General features: G+C 46.3%; 1 protein-coding gene across 6 annotated transcripts in view; it reads left to right on the plus strand.

The window, feature by feature from the left end:
- Positions 1 to 14,998, plus strand: part of mad1l1 (mitotic arrest deficient 1 like 1) — a 142,787-nt gene extending 127,789 nt beyond the window's left edge. For 3 of the 6 annotated variants that reach the window (XM_042316982.1, XM_042316981.1, XM_042316980.1), the window contains one exon: positions 12,623 to 14,998. In XM_042316982.1, the coding sequence (XP_042172916.1) occupies positions 12,623 to 12,790 (168 nt within the window). In that variant the 3' untranslated portion in view covers positions 12,791 to 14,998. The remainder of the gene's footprint in view (positions 1 to 12,622) is intronic. The other 3 variants (XR_006082597.1, XR_006082598.1, XR_006082599.1) reach the window with 3 other exon arrangements.
- Positions 14,999 to 27,500: the final 12,502 nt, after the last annotated feature.

The raw sequence follows: 27,500 nt of genomic DNA on the forward strand, positions 1-27,500 counted from the left end.
CACACTCTGACCTGGTAACCCCCATCACTACACACTCTGACCTGGTAACCCCCCCATCACACTCTGACCTGGTAACCCCCCACTACACACTCTGACACACTCTGACCTGGTAACCCCCATCACTACACACTCTGACCCCCCATCACTACACACTCTGACCTGGTGACCCCCGTCACACTCTGACCTGGTAACCCCCATCACTACACACTCTGACCTGGTAACCCCCATCACTACACACTCTGACCTGGTAACCCCCCATCACTACACACTCTGACCTGGTAACCCCCATCACTACACACTCTGACCTGGTACCCCCCCCCCATCACTACACACTCTGACCTGGTAACCCCCCATCACACTCTGACCTGGTAACCCCCCATCACACTCTGACCTGGTAACCCCCATCCCACTCTGACCTGGTAACCCCCACTCTGACCTGGTAACCCCCATCACACTCTGACCTGGTAACCCCCCACTCACACTCTGACCTGGTAACCCCCCATCACTACACACTCTGACCTGGTAACCCCATCACTACACACTCTGACCTGGTAACCCCCATCACTACACACTCTGACCTGGTAACCCCCCATCACTGACACACTCTGACCTGGTAACCCCATCACTACACACTCTGACCTGGTAACCCCCCCATCACTACACACTCTGACCTGGTAACCCCCATCACTACACACTCTGACCTGGGTCACTACACACTCTGACCTAACCCCCCATCACTACACACTCTGACCTGGTAACCCCCATCACTACACAGTCTGACCTGGTAACCCCCATCACTACACACTCTGACCTGGTAACCCCCCCATCACTACACACTCTGACCTGGTAACCCCCATCACTACACACTCTGACCTGGTAACCCCCCATCACTACACACTCTGACCTGGTAACCCCCATACACACTCTGACCTGGTAACCCCCATCACACTCTGACCTGGTAACCCCCCACACACTCTGACCTGGTAACCCCCATCACACTCTGACCTGGTAACCCCCTATCACTACACACTCTGACCTGGTAACCCCCTATCACTACACACTCTGACCTGGTAACCCCCACTACACACTCTGACCTGGTAACACACTCTGACCTGGTAACCCCCATCACTACACACTCTGACCTGGTAACCCCCATCACTACACACTCTGACCTGGTAACCCCCTTCACTACACACTCTGACCTGGTAACCCCCATCACTACACACTCTGACCTGGTAACCCCCATCACTACACACTCTGACCTACACACTCTGACCTGGTAACCCCCATCACTACACACTCTGACCTGGTAACCCCCATCACTACACACTCTGACCTGGTAACCCCCTCTGACCACCCCTATCACACTCTGACCTGGTAACCCCCCATCACTACACACTCTGACCTGGTAACCCCCATCACTACACACTCTGACCTGGTAACCCCCCCATCTGACCTGGTAACCCCCACACTCTGACCTGGTGACCCCCATCACTCACACTCTGACCTGGTAACCCCGTCACTACACACTCTGACCTGGTAACCCCCCCCATCACTACACACTCTGACCTGGTAACCCCTGTCACTACACACTCTGACCTGGTAAACCCCCATCACTACACACTCTGACCTGGTAACCCCCATCACTACACCTCTGACCTGGTAACCCCCATCACTACACACTCTGACCTGGTAACCCCCATCACTACACACTCTGACCTGGTAACCCCCCACTCTGACACACTCTGACCTGGTAACCCCCATCAATACACACTCTGACCTGGTAACCCCCCATCACTACACACTCTGACCTGGTAACCCCCATCACTACACCTCTGACCTGGTAACCCCCATCAATACACTACACACTCTGACCTGGTAACCCCCATCACTACACACTCTGACCTGGTAACCCCCCATCACTACACACTCTGACCTGGTAACCCCCATCACTACACACTCTGACCTGGTAACCCCCCACACTCTGACCTGGTAACCCCCCCCATCACACTCTGACCTGGTAACCCTGACCTGGTAACCCCCATCACTACACACTCTGACCTGGTAACCCCCGTCACTCTGACCTGGTAACCCCCATCACTCACACTCTGACCTGGTAACCCCCATCACTACACACTCTGACCTGGTAACCCCCATCACTACACACTCTGACCTGGTAACCCCGTCACTACACACTCTGACCCTGACCTGGTAACCCCCGTCACTACACACTCTGACCTGGTAACCCCCGTCACTACACACTCTGACCTGGTAACCCCCGTCACTACACACTCTGACCTGGTAACCCCCCCCATCACACTCTGACCTGGTAACCCCCATCACTACACACTCTGACCTGGTAACCCCCATCACTACACACTCTGACCTGGTAACCCCCATCACTACACACTCTGACCTGGTAACCCCCATCACACTCTGACCTGGTAACCCCCATCACTACACACTCTGACCTGGTAACCCCCGTCACTACACACTCTGACCTGGTAACGACCTGGTAACCCCCGTCACTACACACTCTGACCTGGTAACCCCCATCACTACACACTCTGACCTGGTGACCCCCGTCACACTCTGACCTGGTAACTCCCGTCACTACACAGTCTGATCTGGTAACCCCCATCACTACACACTCTGACCTGGTAAACCCCCATCACTACACACTCTGACCTGGTAAACCCCCATCACTACACACTCTGACCTGGTAACCCCCATCACTACACACTCTGACCTGGTAACCCCCATCACTACACACTCTGACCTGGTAACCCCCTGTCACTCTGACCTGGTAACCCCCCATCACTACACACTCTGACCTGGTAACCCCCATCACTACACACTCTGACCTGGTAACCCCCGTCACTACACACTCTGACCTGGTAACCCCCTATCACTACACACTCTGACCTGGTAACCCCCATCACACTACACACTCTGACCTGGTAACCCCCATCACACTACACACTCTGACCTGGTAACACATTACCCTAGACTACTTATTCTAGAAGACTGTCAGCCTAACCTTCACACATTACCCTAGACTACTTATTCTAGAAGACTGTCAGCTTAACCTTCACACATTACCCTAGACTACTTATTCTAGAAGACTGTCAGCTTAACCTTCACACATTACCCTAGACTACTTATACTAGAATATTTACCATCACAAAGCTGTCACTTAGTGACCCCCTGAGACAGTGTGCCTGTGTGTTTGTGCAAGTGCACCTGTGTGTGTTCGTAAGTCACAGTCTTCCTGTGTGTCCAGTCTTTGAGGGAATGTACCCCAGGATGTGATGACGTGATTGGTGGATTGGCATTCCGCAGCAGCCTCGTCTCTGGTTGGCTGAGGTAACTGCCGTGTGACGTCCCGCATTCTAATCCACCAACCATCGATTTCCTTTAACTAGAAATACAGATGAGGAGGAGGGAGAGGGGGAGAGGAGGGGAGGAGTAGGGAGAGGGGGAGAGGAAGGAGGGGAGGAGGAAGGAGAGGAGGAGGAAGGAGAGGAGAGGGGGGGAGGAGGAGGAGGAGGAGGAAGGGGAGGAGGAGGAGGAAGGAGAGGGGGTGGAAGGAGAGGGGGAGGAGGAAGGAGAGGGGGGGGAGGAGGAAGGGAGGGAGAGGGGGAGGAGGAAGGGAGGAGGGGAGGAAGGAGAGGGGGTGGAAGGAGGAGGAGGAAGGAGAGGAGAGGGGGTGGAGGAAGGAGAGGGGGAGGAGGAGGAAGGAGAGGAGAGGGGGTGCAAGGAGAGGAGAGGGGAGGAGGAGGAAGGAGAGGGGGGGAGGAGGAGGAAGGAGATGAGAGGGGGTGGAAGAGGAGGGGGAGGAGGCAGGAGAGGAGGAAGGAAAGGGGGGAGGAGGAGGAAGGGGAGGAGGAGGAGGAGGAAGGAGGGGGGGGGAGGAGGAGGAGGAGGAGGAGGAGGAGGAAGGAGAGGAGAGGGGGTGGAAGGAGAGGGGAGGAGGAGGAGGAAGGAGAGGAGGAGGAGGAGGAGGAAGGAGAGGAGAGGAGGAGGAAGGAGAGGAGAGGGGGTGGAGGAGGGAAAGCGAGAGAAGGGCATGGGGGAAGGAGCACCCTGGACTGACATAGTGAAGTTATTGTGTTGTTATTAAACAACAACTTGTTGATTTGATAAAGGTCAGGACTTGTTCAGAACACATTTTGGGGAGTCATGAATATGCTAACAGGCGTTGATAAGGTCACTATTTGAATAAATCCACACACACACACACACATTGAGGACACACACACTCTTTGAATAAATCCACACACACACACATTGAGAACACAATCCCTTTTTGAAGAAAAACACCCTTCTGACCTTTAAATGAAATATGATTCCTTTCCTGTGTTTTTCCTGCCATTGAAGAGAGGAAGGAGATCATCAATGAAAGTGTGGTGCATGTTCATCATTACCCTCTGGGCCTTGTGCTCTCTTCTCTCCAGCCATCTCTCTCCAGCCATCTCTCTCCTCTCCAGCCGTCTCTCTCTCCTTCTGTCTCTCTCTCCTTCTGTCTCTCTCTTCTCCATCTGTCTCTCTCTTCTCCATCTCTCTCCCCCTCCGTCTCTCTTCTCCATCTCTCTCCATCCGTCTCTCTCTCCATCCGTCTCTCTCTCCATCCGTCTCTTTCTCCATCCGCCTCTCTCTCCTTCCGCCTCTCTCTCTCTCCTCCATCTCCCGCCTCTCTCTCTATCCGCCTCTCTCTCTCATCCTCTCTCTCTATCCGCTCTCTCTCTCTATCCTCTCTCTCTCTATCCTGTCCTCTCTCTCCATCCGTCTCTCTCTCTCCATCCGTCTCTCTCTCCTCTCCCTCCTGTCTCTCTCTCTCTCTCTCTCTCCTGTCTCTCTCCCTCCTGTCTCTCTCCCATCCTCTCTCTCTCTCCCTATCCATCTCTCTCTCTGTCTCTCTCTCCGGCCTGTCTCTCTCTCCCTCCATCTCTCTCCTGTCTCTCTCTCCCTCCTTTCTCTCTCTCATCAATCTCTCCTGTCTCTCTCTCATCCATCTCTCTCTATCTGTCTCTCTCCCTCTCTGTGTTCCTCCTCTCCTTTCTCTCTTTCTCCTATCCATCTCTCTTCTCTCTGTTCCTATCCATCTCTCTCTCTTATCTCTGTTCCTCTCTCCTTTCTCCTTTTCTCTCCTCTATCTTGTCTTTCTCTCTCCTTCTCTCTCTGTGTTCCTCCTCTCCATCTCCCTCTATCTTGTCTCTCTCTATCTCTGTGTTCCTCCTCTCCTTTCTCTCCCTCTATCTTGTCTTTCTCTCCTTCTCTCTCTGTGTTCCTCCTCTCCTTTTCTCCCTCTATCTTTTTCCCTCTATCTGTTCCTTTCCTTTCTCTCCTTTCTCTCTCTATCTTGTCTTTCTCCTCCTTCTCTCTCTGTGTTCTCCTCTCTCTTTCCTTCTATCTTGTCTTTCTCTCTCTCTCTGTTCCTCCTCTCCTTTCTCTCCCTCTATCTTGTCTTTCTCTCTCCTTCTCTCTCTGTTCCTTTTCTCTCCCTCTATCTTGTCTTTCTCTCTCCTTCTCTGTGTTCCTCCTCTCCTTTCTCTCCCTCTATCTTGTCTTTCTCTCTCCTCTCTCTGTTCCTCCTCTCCTTTCTCTCCTTTCTCTCCCTCTATCTTGTCTTTCTCTCTCCTTCTCTCTCTGTGTTCCTCCTCTCCTTTCTCTCCCTCTATCTTGTCTTTCTCTCTCCTCTATCTCTGTGTTCCTCCTCTCCTTTCTCTCCCTCTATCTTGTCTTTCTCTCTCCTTCTCTCTCTGTGTTCCTGCTCTCCTTTCTCTTTCTCTCCCTCTATCTTCTCTTTCTCTCCCTCTATCTTGTGTTTCTCTCCCTCTATCTTGTCTTTCTCTCTCCTTCTCTCTCTCCCTCACTGGCCTTTCTACCACAAGATAAAACATTTGTATTTTATTATTTCTATATAGTTGACATGATTCAGTCTCTATAAGTCAGAGTTGAAGTAATAGTAACGTGCCATTTAGTAGACCCCATTATCCAAAGTGACTGAGTCAGGGGTGTGCCGTTTAGCCCATTATCCAAAGTGACTGAGTCAGGGGTGTGCCGTTTAGCCCATTATCCAAAGTGACTGAGTCATGGGTGTGCCGTTTAGGAGACCCCAGTATCCAAAGTGACTGAGTCATGGGTGTGCCATTTAGTAGACCCCATTATCCAAAGTGACTGAGTCAGGGGTGTGCCGTTTAGCCCATTATCCAAAGTGACTGAGTCAGGGGTGCATACAGTCGTCAGATGGGGGGCCCAAGCGGGAATCCAACCCACAATCCTTGGCGTTTCCAGTGCCATACTCGACCGACTGAGCAACACATGACCACTGACTTCAGAGGGGAAGGTTTTCACATATCAATGTGTGTGTGTGATGTTTATGGATTCTTCAGCATCAGACTGGGGGAAAGACTACAGTAGAGACGCTTTCACAGAGGTTGAGTACTTCAGCATCAGACTGGGGGAAAGACTACAGTAGAGACGCTTTCACAGAGGTTGAGTACTTCAGCATCAGACTGGGGAAAAGACTACAGTAGAGACGCTTTCACAGAGGTTGAGTACTTCAGCATCAGACTGGGGAAAAGACTACAGTAGAGACGCTTTCACAGAGGTTGAGTACTTCAGCATCAGACTGGGGAAAAGAGTACAGTAGAGACGCTTTCACAGAGGTTGAGTAGAACTTGATCGTCGTGTTCTGTGAAGTCCTCGGGGCTCTAGAACACCGGCCCTGGTTCCCATGGCGCCCTCCAGGTGTGTGTGTGTGGTGGTGTGTACAGGGAGAGAGACACAGAGAGAGAGACCTAGGGGTATGGCAGAACTTTCCAGATGGGCTGACACACAGGAGGAGAGAAACAGAATGGGGGAGAGAGATGGACAAAGAGGAATGGTTGTGAATGGAAAAGTTGACTGGACAGAAGAGACGTTCTCTCTCTCCCTTCTCTTCTCTCCCTCTCTCTCTCTCTCTCTCTTCTCTCTCTCTCCCTTCTCTTCTCTCTCTCCCTTCTCTTCTCTCCCTCTCTTCTCTTCTCTTCTCTTCTCTCCTCTCCTCTCCTCTCCTCTCCTCTCTCTCTTCTCTCCCTCTATCTCTCCCTCTCTATTCTCTCTCTCTCTCTCTCTCTCTCCCTTGTCTTCTCTCTTCCTTCTCTTCTCTCCCTCTCTCCCTTCTCTCCCTTCTCTCTCTCTCTCTCCCTCTCTCCCTTCTCTCTCCCTCTCTCTCTCTCTCTCTTCTCTTCTCTTCCCTCTCTCTCTCTTCTCTCTCTCTCTTCTCTCTCTCTCTCTCTCTCTCCCTTCTCTCTCTCTCTCTCTCCCTTCTCTTCTCTCTCTCTCCCTTCTCTTCTCTCCCTCTCTTCTCTCCCTCTCTTCTCTTCTCTTCTCTCCCTTCTCTTCTCTCCCTTCTCTCTCTCCCTCTTGCTCTCCCTTCTCTTCTCTCCCTCTTGCTCTCCCTTCTCTTCTCTCTCTCCCTTCTCTTCTCTCTCTCCCTTCTCTTCTCTCCCTCTATCTCTCTTCTCTCTCTCTATCTCTCCTCCCGGCGTTTCTTTAATTACTTCCCTCTCCCCATTTCAGTCTGTGCGGCGTTGTATTTAATTAATCCTCCCTGAATTTCTTCCTATTTCATCGCCTCATCCCACCGCTCGCACAAACAGGTCCCCATAAACAACAAACAACTTCTAAATCCATTTTCTTTTCTCACTTCTAAAGTTAATGTTCTCTCCCTCTTGACGCAAGTGTGTGTGTGTGTGTGTGTGTGTGTGAGTGTGTGTGTGTGTGTGTGTGTGTGTGTGGAGTCCTACAACAGGGCTTTCTACTCCACTCATGGAGAGGTGAGGCTTCTGTTCCAGGTCCATCTACTTGTCCAAAAGTAGACATCATTCCAAAACCATGGACATTAATATGGAGTTGTTCCCCCCTTTGCTGCTATAACAGCCTCCACTCTTCTGGGAAGGCTTTCCACTAGATGTAAGAACATTGCTGCTATAACAGCCTCCACTCTTCTGGGAAGGCGTTCCACTAGATGTAGGAACATTGCTGCTATAACAGCCTCCACTCTTCTGGGAAGGCTTTCCACTAGATGATGGAACATTGCTGCTAAAACAGCCTCCACTCATCTGGGAAGGCTTTCCACTAGATGTTAGAACATTGCTGCTATAACAGCCTCCAGTCTTCTGGGAAGGCTTTCCACTAGATGATGGAACATTGCTGCTATAACAGCCTCCACTCTTCTGGGAAGGCTTTCCACTAGATGTTGGAACATTGCTGCTATAACAGCCTCCACTCTTCTGGGAAGGCATTCCAATAGATGATGGAACATTGCTGCTATAACAGCCTCCACTCTTCTGGGAAGGCTTTCCACTAGATGGAACATTGCTGCTATAACAGCCTCCACTCTTCTGGGAAGGCTTTCCACTAGATGATGGAACATTGCTGTGGGGATTTGCTTCCATTCAGCCACGAGAAGTAGTGAGGTCGGGACTGATGTTGGGCGATTAGGCCTGGCTCACAGTCGGTGTTCCAATTCATCACAAAGGTATTCGATGGGGTTGAGGTCAGGGCTCTGTGTCGTCCAGTCAAGTTATTCCACAGCGATCTCGACAAACCATTTCTGTATGGACCTAGCTTTGTGCACGGGGGCATCTTCATGCTGAAACAGGAAAGGGCCTTCCCTAAACTGCCACAAAGTTGGAAGGAACAGAATCATCTGGAATGTCATTGTATGTTGTAGCTTTAAGGTTTCCCTACACTGGAACTAAGGAGCCCGAACCTTGAAAAACAGCCCCATATCATGAAGCTCTGGTGCTGAAATTGCTTCCAGAGGCAGTTTAGAACTCGGTAGTGATGCAACAGAGGACAGTTTGGAACTCGGTAGTGATGCAACAGAGGACAGTTTGGAACTCGGTAGTGATGCAACAGAGGACAGTTTGGAACTCGGTAGTGATGCAACAGAGGACTGTTTAGAACTCGGTAGTGATGCAACAGAGGACTGTTTAGAACTCGGTAGTGATGCAACAGAGGACTGTTTAGAACTCGGTAGTGATGCAACAGAGGACAGTTTGGAACTCGGTAGTGATGCAACAGAGGACAGTTTAGAACTCGGTAGTGATGCAACAAAGGACAGTTTAGAACTCGGTAGTGATGCAACAGAGGACTGTTTAGAACTCGGTAGTGATGCAACAGGACAGTTTAGAACTCGGTAGTGATGCAACAGAGGACAGTTTGGAACTCGGTAGTGATGCAACAGAGGACAGTTTGGAACTCGGTAGTGATGCAACAGAGGACTGTTTGATGCAACAGAGGACTGTTTAGAACTCGGTAGTGATGTAACAGAGGACAGTTTGGAACTCGGTAGTGATGCAACAGAGGACTGTTTAGAACTCGGTAGTGATGCAACAGAGGACTGTTTAGAACTCGGTAGTGATGCAACAGGACAGTTTAGAACTCGGTAGTAATGCAACAGGACAGTTTAGAACTCGGTAGTGATGCAACAGGACAGTTTAGAACTCGGTAGTGATGCAACAGGACAGTTTAGAACTCGGTAGTGATGCAACAGAGGACAGTTTAGAACTCGGTAGTGATGCAACAGAGGACTGTTTAGAACTCGGTAGTGATGCAACAGAGGACAGTTTGGAACTCGGTAGTGATGCAACAGAGGACAGTTTGGAACTCGGTAGTGAGTGTTGTAACAGAGGACAGTTTGGAACTCGGTGGTGAGTGTTACAACTGAGGACAGATGATTGTTACATGCCTCAGCACTGTCTCGTTCTGTGAGTTGTTTGGCCTACCACTTCACGGCGGAGCAGTTGTTGCTCCTAGATCTTCCCACTTCACAATAACAGCACTTACAGTTGACTGCTCTAGCAGGGCAGAATAACAGCACCAGGGCAGCTCTAGCAGGGCAGAATAACAGCACCAGGGCAGCTCTAGCAGGGCAGAATAACAGCACCAGGGCAGCTCTAGCAGGGCAGAATAACAGCACCAGGGCAGCTCTAGCAGGGCAGAGTAGCCTAGTGGTTAGAGCGTTGGACTAGTAACCGAAAGGTTGCAAGTTCATATCCCCGAGCTGACAAAGTACAAATCTGTCGTTCTACCCCTGAACAAGGCAGTTAACCCACTGTTCCTAGGCCAGTTAACCCACTGTTCCTAGGCCGTCATTGAAAATAAGAATTTGTTCTTAACTGACTTGCCTAGTTAAATAAAGGTTACAATAACAGCACCAGGGCAGCTCTAGCAGGGCAGACATTTTACAAACTGCCTTGTGGGAAAGGTGGCATCCTATGTACAGTGCCATGTTGAAAGTCACTGAGCTCTTCAGTAAGGCCATTCTACTGACAATGTTTGTCTATGGAGATTGCATGACTGTGTGCTGTCAGCAACGGGTGAGGCTGAAATAGCTGAATCCACTAATTTGTAGAGTTTTCCACGTACTGCTGTATATTTCCACGTACTGCTGTATATTTCCACATACTGCTGTATATTTCCACGTACTGCTGTATATTTCCACATACTGCTGTATATTTCCACGTACTGCTGTATATTTCCACATACTGCTGTATATTTCCACATACTGCTGTATATTTCCACATACTGCTGTATATTTCCACGTACTGCTGTATATTTCCACATACTGCTGTATATTTCCACATACTGCTGTATATTTCTGCTGTATATTTCCACATACTGCTGTATATTTCCACATACTGCTGTATATTTCCACGTACTGCTGTATATTTCCACGTACCAGTCCCCCAACTTTTCTGACCGTTTCCGCATGTAATGGCTGAGGGAAAGATTTTGTGTATATAGCTCTGTGCTCCGTTTAGTTAGTCTGCCTTTTTAATTAGTTTTAACGTACTGCTGTATATTTCCACGTACTGCTGTATATTTCCACGTACTGCTGTATATTTCCACGTACTGCTGTATATTTCCACGTACTGCTGTATATTTCCACATATTTCCACATATTGCTGTATATTTCCACATACTGCTGTCCTCTTACTGTCAACTAGGTTTATTTTCAGCAAACTTAACATGTGTAAATATTTGTATGAACATAACAAGATGCAACAACTGAGATATAAACTGAACAAGTTCCACAGACATGTGACTAACATAAATGGAACAATGTGTCCCTGAATAAAGGGGGGGGTCAAAATCAAAAGTAACAGTCAGTATCTGGTGTGGCCACCAGCTGCATTAAGTTCTGCAGTGCATCTCCTCCTCATGGATTGCACCAGATTTGCCAGTTCTTGCTATGAGATGTTACCCCACTCTTCCACCAAGGCACCTGCAGGTTCCCGGACATTTCTGGGGGGAATGACCCTAGCCCTCACCCTCCGATCCAACAGGTCCCAGACGTGCTCAATGGGATCGAGATCCAGGTTCTTTGGCTGGCCATGGCAGAACACTGACATTCCTGTCTTGCAGGAAATCACGCACAGAACAAGCCATATGGCTGGTGGCATTGTCATGCTGGAGGGTCATGTCAGGATGAGACTGCAGGAAGGGTACCACATGAGGGAGGAGGATGTCTTCCCTGTAACGCACAGCGTTGAGATTGCCTGCAATGACAACAAGCTCAGTCCGATGATGCTGTGACACACCGCCCCAGACCATGACGGACCCTGTACCTCCAAATCGATCCCGCTCCAGAGTACAGGCCTCGGTGTAACGCTCATTCCTTCGACGATGAACGCGATTCCAACCATCACCCCTGGTGAGACAAAACCGTGACTCGTCAGTGAAAAGCACTTTTTGCCAGTCCTGTCTGGTCCAGCGATGGTGGGTTTGTGCCCATAGGTGACGTTGTTGCCGGTGATGTCTGGTGAGGACCTGCCTTACAACAGGCCTACAAGCCCTCAGTCCAGCCTCTCTGTCTATTGCAGACAGTGAGCACTGATGGACGGATTGTGTGATCCTGGTGTAACTCGGGCAGTTGTTGTTGCCATCCTGTACCTGTCCCGCAGGTGTGATGTTCGGATGTACCGCTCCTGTGCAGGTGTTACACGTGGTCGGCCACTGCGAGGACGATCAGCTGTCCATCTTGTCTTCCTGTAGCGCTGTCTTAGGCCTCTCACAGTACGAACATTGCAATTTATTACCCTGGCCACATCTGCAGTCCTCATGCCTCCTTGCAGCATGCCTAAGGCACGTTTGCGCAGATGAGATGGGACCCTGGGAATCTTTCTTTTGGTGTTTTTCAGAGTCAGTAGAAAGGCCTCTTTAGTGTCCTAAGTTTTCATAACTGTGACCTTAATTGCCTACCGTCTGTAAGCTGTTAGTGTCTTAACGACCGTTCCACAGGTGCATGTTCATTAATTGTTTATGGTTCATTGAACAAGCAGGGAAACAGTGTTTTAAACCCTTATGCAACGAAGATCTGTCAAGTTATTAGGATGATCTTTGAAAGACAGGGTCCTGAAAAAGGGACGTTTTCTTTTTGTTGCGGAGTTCTCCCTTCTCCCTGTCTCCTAACTGACCCCTTCTCCCTGTCTCTTCTTTCTCTCTCCTAACTGACCCCTTCTCCCTGTCTCTTCTTTCTCTCTCCTAACTGACCCCTTCTCCCTGTCTCTTCTTTCTCTCTCCTAACTGACCCCTTCTCCCTGTCTCTTCTTTCTCTCTCCTCCAGGCCAGTGGAGGCGCTGTGGGCAGTGGAGGCAGTATGCAGCTGATGGAGACAGACTTCAGTCGGACCCTGAGAGAGATGGTGGACCTCCACCTGCACCACCAGAAGAGCATCCCAGCCTTCCTCTCTGCTGTGACCCTCGACCTCTTCAGCCGACAGACCACGGTCTGACTTGACCCTCGACCTCTTCAGCCGACAGACCACGGTCTGACTTGACCCTCGACCTCTTCAGCCGACAGACCACGGTCCGACTTGACCCTCGACCTCTTCAGCCGACAGAACACGGTCCGACTTGACCCTCGACTTCTTCAGCCGACAGACCACGGTCTGACTTGACCCTCGACCTCTTCAGCCGACAGACCACGGTATAACTTGACCCTCAACCTCTTCAGCCGACAGACCACCGTCTGACTTGACCCCACCCCCGGGGTTGAGGGTGTCCTGTGATGTTATATGACCTGTGACCTCATTGTTTGACATGTGATGTCATTGCCTTGACCTCTTCACATAATGGTTAAGGTTAGGATTGGGGGCTAGCTGATCCTAGATCTGTCATTGTTTTCCCTACCTGTGATGTCGTCATGTGACCTACGACCTCCCTATCTGACCTGTGACGTCATGGTCTGACTGACACAGCTGTGCGATGGACTCTGAGGATAATAATATAAAGTTAAATAAACGGAGTCGCTGTCTAGACTTGTATTGATGTTTCTCCACAGGAAGTTATTACCTTTACAACAGCCTATCATTATTGTTAGATGTGATGGAGGTGTTTAGGATGACGTTATTATCTTTACAACAGAATATCATTATAGATGTGATGGAGGTGTTTAGGATGACGTTACCTTTACAACAGAATATCATTATAGATGTGATGGAGGTGTTTAGGATGACGTTACCTTTACAACAGAATATCATTATAGATGTGATGGAGGTGTTTAGGATGACGTTACCTTTACAACAGAATATCATTATAGATGTGATGGAGGTGTTTAGGATGACGGGGAGAAGAGGAAACAAGGGCCTTTTGTTGACATCACACTTCATTACGTTCATTCTCTTAGTCTGTCACAAATGCCACCCTATTCCCTACATAGTGCACTAAAAGAGCCTGAAAGTAGTGCACTAAAAGAGCCTGAAAGTAGTGCACTGTATAGGGATTAGGGTGACAGCCTGTGTCTTTATATAGTGTTGATCTCTGTAACCTTCAGTCAGATGTTCTGTTATTGTTTCACTACTTCCTGTGTTGATCTCTGTAACCTTCAGTCAGATGTTCTGTTATTGTGTCTCTACTTCCTGTGTTGATCTCTGTAACCTTCAGTCAGATGTTCTGTTATTGTTTCACTACTTCCTGTGTTGATCTCTGTAACCTTCAGTCAGATGTTCTGTTATTGTGTCTCTACTTCCTGTGTTGATCTCTGTAACCTTCAGTCAGATGTTCTGTTATTGTTTCACTACTTCCTGTGTTGATCTCTGTAACCTTCAGTCAGATGTTCTGTTATTGTGTCTCTACTTCCTGTGTTGATCTCTGTAACCTTCAGTCAGATGTTCTGTTATTGTGTCTCTACTTCCTGTGTTGATCTCTGTAACCTTCAGTCAGATGTTCTGTTATTGTGTCTCTACTTCCTGTTTGATCTCTGTAACCTTCAGTCAGATGTTCTGTTATTGTGTCTCTACTTCCTGTTTGTATCTCTGTAACCTTCAGTCAGATGTTCTCTTGTTATTTCACTACTTCCTGTTTTGATCTTTGCTCGAAAGTTGTTGTTTTCAACAGAAGGTTCATATGGCTTCATGTTGGACACACCCGCATGTCATTTTAAACACAATTATCATCTTGTTATTTTCTTGTAAATGGAAAGCGGAGAAAAAGGTCGAACCTGAAATGAATTGATTTGTAATTAGAACAAACAGCTCTGTTACTTCTTACCTCTCAGTTTGTTTTGTTTTCTGAATCCCATTTCTGAGTCAATCTACACTGAACAAAAAAATAGAAACGCAACATGTAACTTATTTAGCAAACATTTCTCTACCATGAGCCGCCTCCGATGTCGTTTTTAGAGAATTTGGCAGTACGTCCAACCGGCCTCACAACAGCAGACCGTGTTACCATGCCAGCTAAGGACCTCCACGGCTTCTGCATCGGCAGGATCGTCTGAGACCAGCCACCCGAACAGCTGTTGAAACTGAGGAGTATTTCAGTGGCTGCGCCCAGTCATGTGATGTAGATTAGGGCCTAATGTATTTAAATTGACTGATTTCCCTCTATAAACTGTACCTCAGAACTGTTGTGTTTTAATTTCTGTTCAGTATAATTATGACGTACGCGTGGAATGTAATTTCAGACATGAATTGAGTTAATAAAGAACGAATCTAACGAGACGTGTTTGTCTGTGTGTGTGGTGTGAGGTGGTGAGGTGCATTTAAGACTGGAAACTCAAGACAAAATTAGGTGAAATCGTGATGTAAAAACATTGAAGTCAGATGGTGAGGTCAAATCGTGACATCAGTGAGGTCAGATGGTGAGGTCAAATCGTGACATCAGTGAAGTCAGATGGTGAGGTCAAATCGTGACATCAGTGAGGTCAGATGGTGAGGTCAAATCGTGACATCAGTAAGGTCAGATGGTGAGGTCAAATTGTGACATCAGTGAGGTCAGATCGTGACATCAGTGAAGTCAGATGGTGAGGTCAAATCGTGACATCAGTGAGGTCAGATGGTGAGGTCAAATCGTGACATCAGTGAGGTCAAATCGTGACATCAGTGAGGTCAGTGATCTTTCGGTTGGAAAGTCGGAGCTCTAAGAAGAAACCTGAATTTCCGAGTTAGATGACCGTTCAAAACCCTTTTCCCAGTCACCTGTCACCTGTGACCTTAATTGCCTACCGTCTGTAAGCTGTTAGTGTCTTAACGACCGTTCCACAGGTGCATGTTCCTTTTGTGCCCTTTTCCCAGTCAGCTAGTTTCCCCCTCCCCCTCAGCTAGTTTCCCCCCCACCCCCCCTCAGCTAGTTTCCCCCCCCCCCCCTCCCCCCCCCTCAGCTAGTTTCCCCCCCCCTCAGCTAGTTTCCCCCCTTCCCCCTCAGCTAGTTCCCCCTCAGCTAGTTTCCCCCCTCCCCCTCAGCTAGTTTCCCCCCCCCCCCCTCAGCTAGTTTCCCCCTCCCCCCCTCAGCTAGTTTTCCCCCCACCCCCCTCAGCTAGTTTCCCCCCACCCCCCTCAGCTAGTTTTCCCCCTCCCCCCCTCCCCCTCAGAGTTCCCAGTTGTCTTGAAGGCAGCATGAGCACACGCTTGTCTGTGTGTTTTTGTGTGTGTATGCTTGTGAGTGAGTTGTAGTACTGTAGGCTGTAAATCATTAAGTCAGCCAGACTAGTTCCCAGGGGAGAGGAGAGTATCATACCCATTATCTCTCACCCCCCCCACACACACACACACACCCCCCACACACACACACACCCCCCCCCCACACACACACATACATACCCCCCCACACACACACACCCCCCACACACACATACCCCCACACACACACACACCCAAACCACACACACACACACATATACCCCCCCCCACACACACACATACAGACCCAAACTGCTACAGACCCAAACTGCACCCATACCACACACACACACACACACCCCCCCCACGCACACACACATAGACCTGTTACCCAAACCCACACACACATACCCAAACCCCCACACACACACACCCCCCACACACATACCCACACACACACACACACACAAACCCCCCACACACACACACATACCCACACACACCCCCCCCACACACACACACACATACACCCACACCACCTGGCTGTGTTCACCCTGGGAATACCTTCTCTGTTCTAGTGTTGGGGAAATACCGCTAAATAAGCCCACTGCACTGAGGATAGGAAACACTGTCACCACGGATACATCTACCATAATCCATCATTCAAATAAGCATTTTCCACGGCTGGCCATGCTTTCCACCTGGCTACCCCTACCACCGGCCAACACCTCAGCACCCCCTGTAGCAACTAGCCCAAGCCTCCCCCATTTCTCCTTCATCCAAATCCAGATAGCTGATGTTCTGAAAGAGCTGCAAAATCTGGATCCCTACAAATCAGCCGGGCTAGACAATCTGGACCCTCAAAAATTATCAGCCGAAATTGTTTCAACCCCTATTACTAGCCTGTTGAATCTCTCTTTCGTGTCGTCTGAGATTCCCAAAGATTGGAAAGCTGCCGCGGTCATCCCCCTCTACAAAGGAGGAGACACTCTAGACCCAAACTGTTACAGACCCAAACTGCTACAGACCCAAACTGTTACAGACCCAAACTGCTACAGACCCAAACTGTTACAGACCCAAACTGTTACAGACCCAAACTGTTACAGACCCAAACTGTTACAGACCCAAACTGCTACAGACCCAAACTGTTACAGACCCAAACTGTTACAGACCCAAACTGTTACAGACCCAAACTGTTACAGACCCAAACTGTTACAGACCCAAACTGTTACAGACCAAACTGCTACAGACCCAAACTGTTACAGACCCAAACTGCTACAGACCCAAACTGTTACAGACCCAAACTGTTACAGACCCAAACTGTTACAGACCCAAACTGCTACAGACCCAAACTGCTACAGACCCAAACTGTTACAGACCCAAACTGTTACAGACCCAAACTGTTACAGACCCAAACTGCTACAGACCCAAACTGTTACAGACCCAAACTGCTACAGACCCAAACTGCTACAGACCAGACTCTTACAGACCCAAACTGTTACAGACCCAAACTGCTACAGACCCAAACTGTTACAGACCAGACTGTTACAGACCCAAACTGTTACAGACCCAAACTGCTACAGACCCAAACTGCTACAGACCCAAACTGCTACAGACCCAAACTGCTTCAAACCCAAACTGCTACAGACCAGACTGTTACAGACCCAAACTGTTACAGACCCAAACTGTTACAGACCCAAACTGTTACAGACCAGACTGCTACAGACCCAAACTGTTACAGACCCAAACTGTTACAGACCAGACTGCTACAGACCCAAACTGCTACAGACCAGACTGTTACAGACCCAAACTGTTACAGACCCAAACTCTTACAGACCAGACTGTTTCAGACCCAAACTGTTACAGTCCAGACTGCTACAGACCCAGACTGTTACAGACCCAAACTGCTACAGACCCAAACTGTTACAGACCCAAACTGTTACAGACCCAAACTGTTACAGACCCAAACTGTTACAGACCCAAACTGTTACAGACCCAAACTGTTACAGACCCAAACTGTTACAGACCAGACTGTTACAGACCCAAACTGTTACAGACCCAAACTGTTACAGACCCAGACCCAGAAACTGTTACAGACCCAAACTGTTACAGACCCAAACTGTTACAGACCCAAACTGTTACAGACCCAAACCAGAAACTGTTACAGACCCAAACTGTTACAGACCCAAACTGTTACAGACCCAAACTGTTACAGACCCAGACTGCTACAGACCCAAACTGTTACAGACCCAAACTGTTACAGACCCAGACTGTTACAGACCAGACTGTTACAGACCCAAACTGTTACAGACCCAAACTGTTACAGACCCAAACTGTTACAGACCCAAACTGTTACAGACCAGACCCAGACTGTTACAGACCCAAACTGTTACAGACCCAAACTGTTACAGACCCAAACTGTTACAGACCCAAACTGTTACAGACCCAAACTGTTACAGACCCAAACTGTTACAGACCCAAACTGTTACAGACCCAAACTACAGACCCAAACTGTTACAGACCCAAACTGTTACAGACCCAAACAAACTTACAGACCCAAACTGTTACAGACCCAAACTGCTACAGACCCAAACTGTTACAGACCCAAACCACCCAAACTGTTACAGACCCAAACTACAGACCCAAACTTACAGACCCAAACTGTTACAGACCCAAACTGCTACAGACCCAAACTGATACAGACCCAAACTGTTACAGACCCAAACTGCTACAGACCCAAACTGCTTAGACCCAGACCCAAACTGCTACAGACCCAAACTGTTACAGACCAAACTGTTACAGACCCAAACTGTTACAGACCCAAACTGTTACAGACCCAAACTGTTACAGACCCAAACTGTTACAGACCCAAACTGTTACAGACCCAAACTGTTACAGACCCAAACTGTTACAGACCCAAACTGTTACAGACCCAAACTGTTACAGACCCAAACTGTTACAGACCCAAACTGTTACAGACCCAGACTGTTACAGACCCAAACTGTTACAGACCCAAACTGTTACAGACCCAAACTGTTACAGACCCAAACTACTACAGACCCTGTTAAGACTGTTACAGACCCAAACTGTTACAGACCCAAACTGTTACAGACCCAAACTGTTTACAGACCCAAACTGTTACAGACCCAAACTGTTACAGACCCAAACTGTTACAGACCCAAACTGTTACAGACCCAAACTGTTACAGACCCAAACTGTTACAGACCCAAACTGTTACAGACCCAAACTGTTACAGACCCAAACTGCTACAGACCCAGACCCAAACTGTTACAGACCAAACTGTTACAGACCCAAACTGTTACAGAGACCCAAACTGTTACAGACCCAAACTGTTACAGACCCAGACCCAAACTGTTACAGACCCAGACCCAAACTGTTACAGACCCAAACTGTTACAGACCCAAACTGTTACAGACCCAAACTGTTACAGACCCAAACTGTTACAGACCCAAACTGTTACAGACCCAAACTGTTACAGACCCAGACCCAAACTGTTACAGACCCAAACTGTTACAGACCCAAACTGTTACAGACCAAACAGACCCAAACTGTTACAGACCCAAACTGTTACAGACCCAAACTGTTACAGACCCAAACTGTTACAGACCCAAACTGTTACAGACCCAAACTGTTACAGACCCAAACTGTTACAGACCCAGACCCAAACTGTTACAGACCCAAACTGTTACAGACCCAAACTGTTACAGACCCAAACTGTTACAGACCCAAACTGTTACAGACCCAAACTGTTACAGACCAGACTGTTACAGACCCAAACTGTTACAGACCCAAACTGTTACAGACCAGACTGTTACAGACCCAAACTGTTACAGACCCAAACCCAGACCAGACTGTTACAGACCCACTGTTACAGACCCAAACTGTTACAGACCCAAACTGTTACAGACCCAAACTGTTACAGACCCAAACTGTTACAGACCCAAACTGTTACAGACCCAAACTGTTACAGACCCAAACTGTTACAGACCCAAACTGTTACAGACCCAGACTGCTACAAACTGTTACAGACCCAAACTGTTACAGACCCAAACTGTTACAGACCCAAACTGTTACAGACCCAAACTGTTACAGACCCAAACTGTTACAGACCCAAACTGTTACAGACCCAAACTGTTACAGACCCAAACTGTTACAGACCCAAACTGTTACAGACCCAAACTGTTACAGACCCAGACTGTTACAGACCCAAACTGTTACAGACCCAAACTGTTACAGACCCAAACTGCTACAGACCCAAACTCTTACATACCAGACTGTTACAGACCCAAACTGTTACAGACCAGACTGTTACAGACCCAAACTGTTACAGACCCAAACTGTTACAGACCCAAACTGCTACAGACCCAAACTGCTACAGACCCAAACTGTTACAGACCCAGACTGTTACAGACCCAAACTGTTACAGACCCAAACTGCTACAGACCCAAACTGCTACAGACCCAAACTACAGACCCAAACTGTTACAGACCCAAACTGTTACAGACCCAAACTACAGACCCAAACTGCTACAGACCCAAACTACAGACCCAAACTTACAGACCCAAACTGTTACAGACCCAAACTGTTACAGACCCAAACTGCTACAGACCCAAAGTTACAGACCCAAACTGCTACAGACCCAGACTGTTACAGACCCAAACCAAACTGTTACAGACCCAAACTGTTACAGACCCAAACTGTTACAGACCCAAACTGTTACAGACCCAAACTACAGACCCAGACTGCTACAGACCCAAACTGTTGCAGACCCACTGTTACAGACCCAAACTGTTACAGACCCAAACTGTTACAGACCCAAACTGTTACAGACCCAAACTGTTACAGACCCAAACTGTTACAGACCCAGACTGTTACAGACCCAAACTGTTACAGACCCAAACTGTTACAGACCCAAACTGCTACAGACCCAAACTGTTACAGACCCAAACTGCTACAGACCCAAACTGTTACAGACCCAAACTGTTACAGACCCAAACTGTTACAGACCCAAACTGTTACAGACCCAAACTGTTACAGACCCATATCCGTCCTGCCTTTCGTCTTTGAACGCCAAGTTAACAAACAGTTCACCGACCATTTCGAATCCCACCGTACCTTCTCCGCTATGCAATCTGGTTTCAGAGCTGGGTGCACCTCAGCCACGCTCAAGGTCCTAAACGATATCATAACCGCCATCGATAAGAGACATTACTGGGCAGCCGTATTCATCGACCTGGCCAAGGCTTTCGACTCTGTCAATCACCACATTCTTATCGGTAGACTCAATAGCCTTGGTTTCTCAAATGACTGCCTCGTCTGGTTCACCAACTACTTCTCTGATAGAGTTCAGTGTGTCAAATCGGAGGGCCTGTTGTCCAGACCTGTCTATGGGGGTGCCACAGGGTTCAATTCTCGGGCCGACTCTCTTCCCTGTATACATCAATGATGTTGCTCTTGCTGCTGGTGAATCTCTGATCCACCTCTACGCAGACGACACCATTCTGTATACTTCTGGCCCCTCCTTGGACACTGTGTTAACTAACCTCCAGACGAGCTTCAATACCATACAACTCTGGTACAGTAGGAGAGGAAGGAGAGGAAGATGATGCAGTAGGAGAGAGGAGAGGAAATGAGTGGAGAGATGGAGGAGAGGAAACAAGTGGAGAGATGGAGAGGAAACAAATGGAGAGAGAGAGTGGGATGAGAGGAAACGAGTGGAAAGAGAGAGGGGGATGAGAGGAGAGGGAACGAGTGGAGAGATGAGATGACACATTTTTATTGTTTCGTCTTTGTCTTCTGATGAGATAAGACACCTTTTACTGTTTCCATCTTCCTCTGATACATTAAAATAGAGGGAGAGTCAAATGTATCCCTCTCTTTACTCTCCCTCTCTCTACTCTCCCTCTCTCTCTTTACTCTCCCTCTCTCTCTTTACTCTCCCTCTCTCGTTACTCTCCCTCTCTCTCTTTACTCTCCCTCTCTCTCTTTACTCTCCCCCTCTTTACTCTCCCTCTCTCTCTTTACTCTCCCCCTCTTTACTCTCCCTCTCTCTCTTTACTCTCCCTCTCTCTCTTTACTCTCTCTCTCTTTACTCTCCCTCTCTCTTTACTCTCCCTCTCTCTCTTTACTCTCTCTCTCTTTACTCTCCCTCTCTTTATTCTCCCTCTCTCTTTACTCTCCCTCTCTCTTTACTCTCTCTCTTTACTCTCCCTCTCTCTTTACTCTCCCTCTCTCTCTTTACTCTCCCTCTCTCTCTTTACTCTCTCTCGCTTTACTCTCCCTCTCTTTATTCTCCCTCTCTCTTTACTCTCCCTCTCTCTCTTTACTCTCTCTCTCTTTACTCTCCCTCTCTTTACTCTCCCTCTCTCTCTTTACTCTCTCTCTCTTTACTCTCCCTCTCTTTACTCTCCCCCTCTCTCTTTACTCTCTCTTTACTCTCCCTCCCTCTCTTTACTCTCTCTCTCTCTTTACTCTCCCTCTCTCTCTTTACTCTCCCTCTCTCTTTACTCTCTCTCTCTCTTTACTCTCCCTCTCTCTCTTTACTCTCTCTCTCTCTCTTTACTCCCTCTCTCTCTTTACTCTCCCTCTCTCTCTTTACTCTCCCTCTCTCTCTTTACTCTCCCTCTCTCTCTTTACTCTCCCTCTCTCTTTACTCTCTCTCTCTCTTTACTCTCTCTCTCTCTCTTTACTCCCTCTCTCTCTTTACTCTCCCTCTCTCTCTTTACTCTCCCTCTCTTTACTCTCTCTCTCTTTACTCTCCCTCTCTCTCTTTACTCTCCCTCTCTCTCTTTACTCTCTCTCTCTTTACTCTCTCTCTCTTTACTCTCTCTCTCTTTACTCTCTCCCTCTCTCTTTACTCTCTCCCTCTCTCTCTCTCTTTACTCTCTCCCTCTCTCTCTTTTTACTCTCTCCCTCTCTCTCTTTACTCTCTCTCTCTCTCTTTACTCTCTCTCTCTCTCTTTTTACTCTCCCTCTCTCTCTTTACTCTCCCTCTCTTTACTCTCCCTCTCTCTCTCTTTTACTCTACTTTTAAGAGGTATGTGTGTAAATACTATTATCAGAAGTAGGTTGGGACGTTCTCGATGATCTGCGTCCCATATGGCCCTCTATTCCCTATATAGTACATTACTATAGGGGATAGGAAGCCGTATGGAATACACGCAATGTGTACTTCTCAATGGTTACGGAACGCTGGCGGTTGGAATTGGTTCCGGAACTCTGGTGTGGCTTGTCGTCATTGGATACGAAGCTGTGTCTGGGTGTGAGTGTCGTGCCTGGACCGTTAATTGATGAATTAGAATCATTGATTGGCTAGAGAGAGACAATCATCTGGTGTCACACCTCGATCTATACTGATTTGGGTGTGTGTGTGTGTGTGTCATTGATTGGCTAGAGAGAGAGACAGACGCTCAACTGGGGTCCGATTCAGACTCAGGAAATCTATTCCTTTTTTACACATTTGGATTGAAGCACTTCTCAGTCGTTGGTGTTCAGACTTACCGTGTGCAGGTGCGTAATGTGCTTTGCAGGTGTGGCTCCCTTCCGTGCACTGAATACATTGTTATTTAACCTGCTGAAATCCCTCCCACTTGCTGGTCAACCAATTTTTTTCTTGTGGAGTTTTCATTCGTTGGGGTTTTCAGTACATTTATCTAAAGCCATTCCGTTTTCATTCGTTGGGGTTTTCAGTACATTTATCTAAAGCCATTCCGTTTTCATTCGTTGGGGTTTTCAGTTCATTTATCTAAAGCCATTCCGTTTTCATTCGTTGGGGTTTTCAGTACATTTATCTAAAGCCATTCCGTTTTCATTCGTTGGGGTTTTCAGTACATTTATCTAAAGCCATTCTGTTTTCATTCGTTGGGGTTTTCAGTTCATTTATCTAAAGCCATTCCGTTTTCATTCGTTGGGGTTTTCAGTACATTTATCTAAAGCCATTCCGTTTTCATTCGTTGGGGTTTTCAGTACATTTATCTAAAGCCATTCCGTTTTCATTCGTTGGGGTTTTCAGTACATTTATCTAAAGCCATTCCGTTTTTTCATTCGTTGGGGTTTTCAGTACATTTATCTAAAGCCATTCCGTTTTCATTCGTTGGGGTTTTCAGTACATTTATCTAAAGCCATTCCGTTTTCATTCGTTGGGGTTTTCAGTACATTTATCTAAAGCCATTCCGTTGGGGTTTTTTCATTTTCTAAAGTTGGGGTTTTCAGTACATTTATCTAAAGCCATTCCGTTTTCATTCGTTGGGGTTTTCAGTACATTTATCTAAAGCCATTCCGTTTTCATTCGTTGGGGTTTTCAGTACATTTATCTAAAGCCATTCCGTTTTCATTCGTTGGGGTTTTCAGTACATTTATCTAAAGCCATTCCGTTTTCATTCGTTGGGGTTTTCAGTACATTTATCTAAAGCCATTCCGTTTTCATTCGTTGGGGTTTTCAGTACATTTATCTAAAGCCATTCCGTTTTCATTCGTTGGGGTTTTCAGTACATTTATCTAAAGCCATTTAAATATAGTGAACCTTTGATTAGAATTTTCTCAACAGACTAAATAGAATATATATGGAGAGAATATATTCAGAATAGGGCATAATGATCCATATAAACATCTAAACATATAAACAACTAAATATATACACATCTAAATATATACACATCTAAATATATAACATCTAAATATATAAACATCTAAATATATAAACAACTAAATATATAAACAACTAAATATATAAACAACTAAATATATAAACAACTAAACATCTAAATATATAAACAACTAAACATCTAAATATATAAACATCTAAATATATAAACAACTAAACATCTAAATATATAAACATCTAAATATATAAACAACTAAACATCTAAATATATAAACATCTAAATATATAAACAACTAAACATCTAAATATATAAACATCTAAATATATAAACAACTAAACATCTAAATATATAAACATCTAAATATATAAACATCTAAATATATAAACATCTAAATATATAAACATCTAAATATATAAACAACTAAACATCTAAATATATAAACATCTAAATATATAAACAACTAAATATATCTAAATATATAAACAACTAAATATATAAACATCTAAATATATAAACATCTAAATATATAAACAACTAAATATATATCTAAAAACATCTAAATATATACACATCTAAATATATAAACATCTAAATATATACTAAATATATCTAAATATATAAACATCTAAATATATAAACATCTAAATATATAAACACTAAATATATAAACAACTAAATATATAAACAACTAAATATATAAACATCTAAATATATACACATCTAAATATATAAACATCTAAATATATAAACATCTAAATATATAAACATCTAAATATATATCTAAATATATAAACATCTAAATATATAAACATCTAAATATATAAACAACTAAATATATAAACATCTAAATATATAAACAATCTAAATATATAAACATCTAAATATATAAACAACTAAACAACTAAATATATAAACATCTAAATATATAAACAACTAAACAACTAAATATATAAACATCTAAATATATAAACATCTAAATATATAAACATATAAACATCTAAACATCTAAATATATAAACATCTAAATATATAAACATCTAAATATATAAACATCTAAATATATAAACATCTAAATATATAAACATCTAAATATATAAACATCTAAATATATAAACATCTAAATATATAAACATCTAAATATATACAAATCTAAATATATAAACATCTAAATATATAAACATCTAAATATATACACATCTAAATATATAAACAACTAAACATCTAAATATATAAACAACTAAATATATAAACATCTAAATATATAAACATATAAACATATGAATATTCGTCTCATTTTCAGCACCAATTGGTAGATTAAAAAGCACTGTGATCTTTTGATTATTCAGGGTTAGGAAAGTATTTATGAATCACACGTAAACAGTGTTGGAGAGCCTGTACACACTGAGTAGATATATATAGATGACAAAGAACAGTGTTGGAGAGCCTGTACACACTAGTTCGAACTACTAATTTTGAAAATTACTCTCTCCAGAAATAAGTCTCTCACTGTTGACGCCTGCTAACCCCCTCAGCTCCCAGCTGTGCCCTGGACACCATTTGTGAATTGATCGCTCCCCATCTAGCCTCAGAGTTTGTTCTGTTAGGTGACCTAAACTGGGATATGCTTAACACCCCGCCAGTCCTACAATCTAAGCTAGATGCCCTCAATCTCACACAAATCATCAAGGAACCCACCAGGTACAACCCTAACTCTGTAAACAAGGGCACCCTCATAGATCATCCTCACCAACTGGCCCTCCAAATACACCTCCGCTGTCTTCAACCAGGATCTCAGCGATCACTGCCTCATTGCCTGTATCCGCTACGGAGCCGCAGTCAAACGACCACCCCTCATCATGGTCAAACGCTCCCTAAAACACTTCTGTGAGCAGGCCTTTCTAATCGACCTGGCCCGGGTATCCTGGAAGGACATTGACCTCATCCCGTCAGTTGAGGATGCCTGGTCATTCTTTAAAAGTAACTTCCTCACCATTTTAGATAAGCATGCTCCGTTCAAAAAAATGCAGAACTAAGAACAGATACAGTCCTTGGTTCACCCCAGACCTGACTGCCCTCGACCAGCACAAAAACATCCTGTGGCGGACTGCAATAGCATCGAATAGTCCCCGTGATATGCAACTGTTCAGGGAAGTCCGGAACCAATACACGCAGTCAGTCAGGAAAGCTAAGGCCAGCTTCTTCAGGCAGAAGTTTGCATCCTGTAGCTCCAACTCCAAAAAGTTCTGGGACACTGTGAAGTCCATGGAGAACAAGAGCACCTCCTCCCAGCTGCCCACTGCACTGAGGCTAGGTAACACGGTTACCACCGATAAATCCATGATTATCGAAAACTTCAATAAGCATTTCTCAACGGCTGGCCATGCCTTCCGCCTGGCTATTCCAACCTCGGCCAACAGCTCCTCCCCCGGCAGCTCCTCGCCCAAGCCTCTCCAAGTTCTCCTTTACCCAAATCCAGATAGCAGATGTTCTGAAAGAGCTGCAAAACCTGGACCCGTACAAATCAGCTGGGCTTGACAATCTGGAACCCCTATTTCTGAAACTATCGCCATTATCGCAACCCCTATTACCAGCCTGTTCAACCTCTCTTTCATATCGTCTGAGATCCCCAAGGATTGGAAAGCTGCTGCAGTCATCCCCCTCTTCAAAGGGGAGACACCCTGGACCCAAACTGTTACAGACCTATATCCATCCTGCCCTGCCTATCTAAGGTCTTAAAGCCAAGTCAACAAACAGGTCACTAACCATCTCGAATCCCACCGTACCTTCTCCGCTGTGCAATCGGGTTTACGACGGTCACAGGTGCACCTCGGCCACGCTCAAGGTCCTAAACGATATCATAACCGCCATCGATAAAAGACAGTACTGTGCAGCCGTCTTCATCGACCTTGCCAAGGCTTTCGACTCTGTCAATCACCATATTCTCATCGGCAGACTCAGTAGCCTCGGTTTTCGGATGACTG

Source organism: Oncorhynchus tshawytscha, unplaced genomic scaffold, assembly GCF_018296145.1.
Source record: "Oncorhynchus tshawytscha isolate Ot180627B unplaced genomic scaffold, Otsh_v2.0 Un_contig_1009_pilon_pilon, whole genome shotgun sequence".
NCBI lineage: Eukaryota > Metazoa > Chordata > Actinopteri > Salmoniformes > Salmonidae > Oncorhynchus > Oncorhynchus tshawytscha.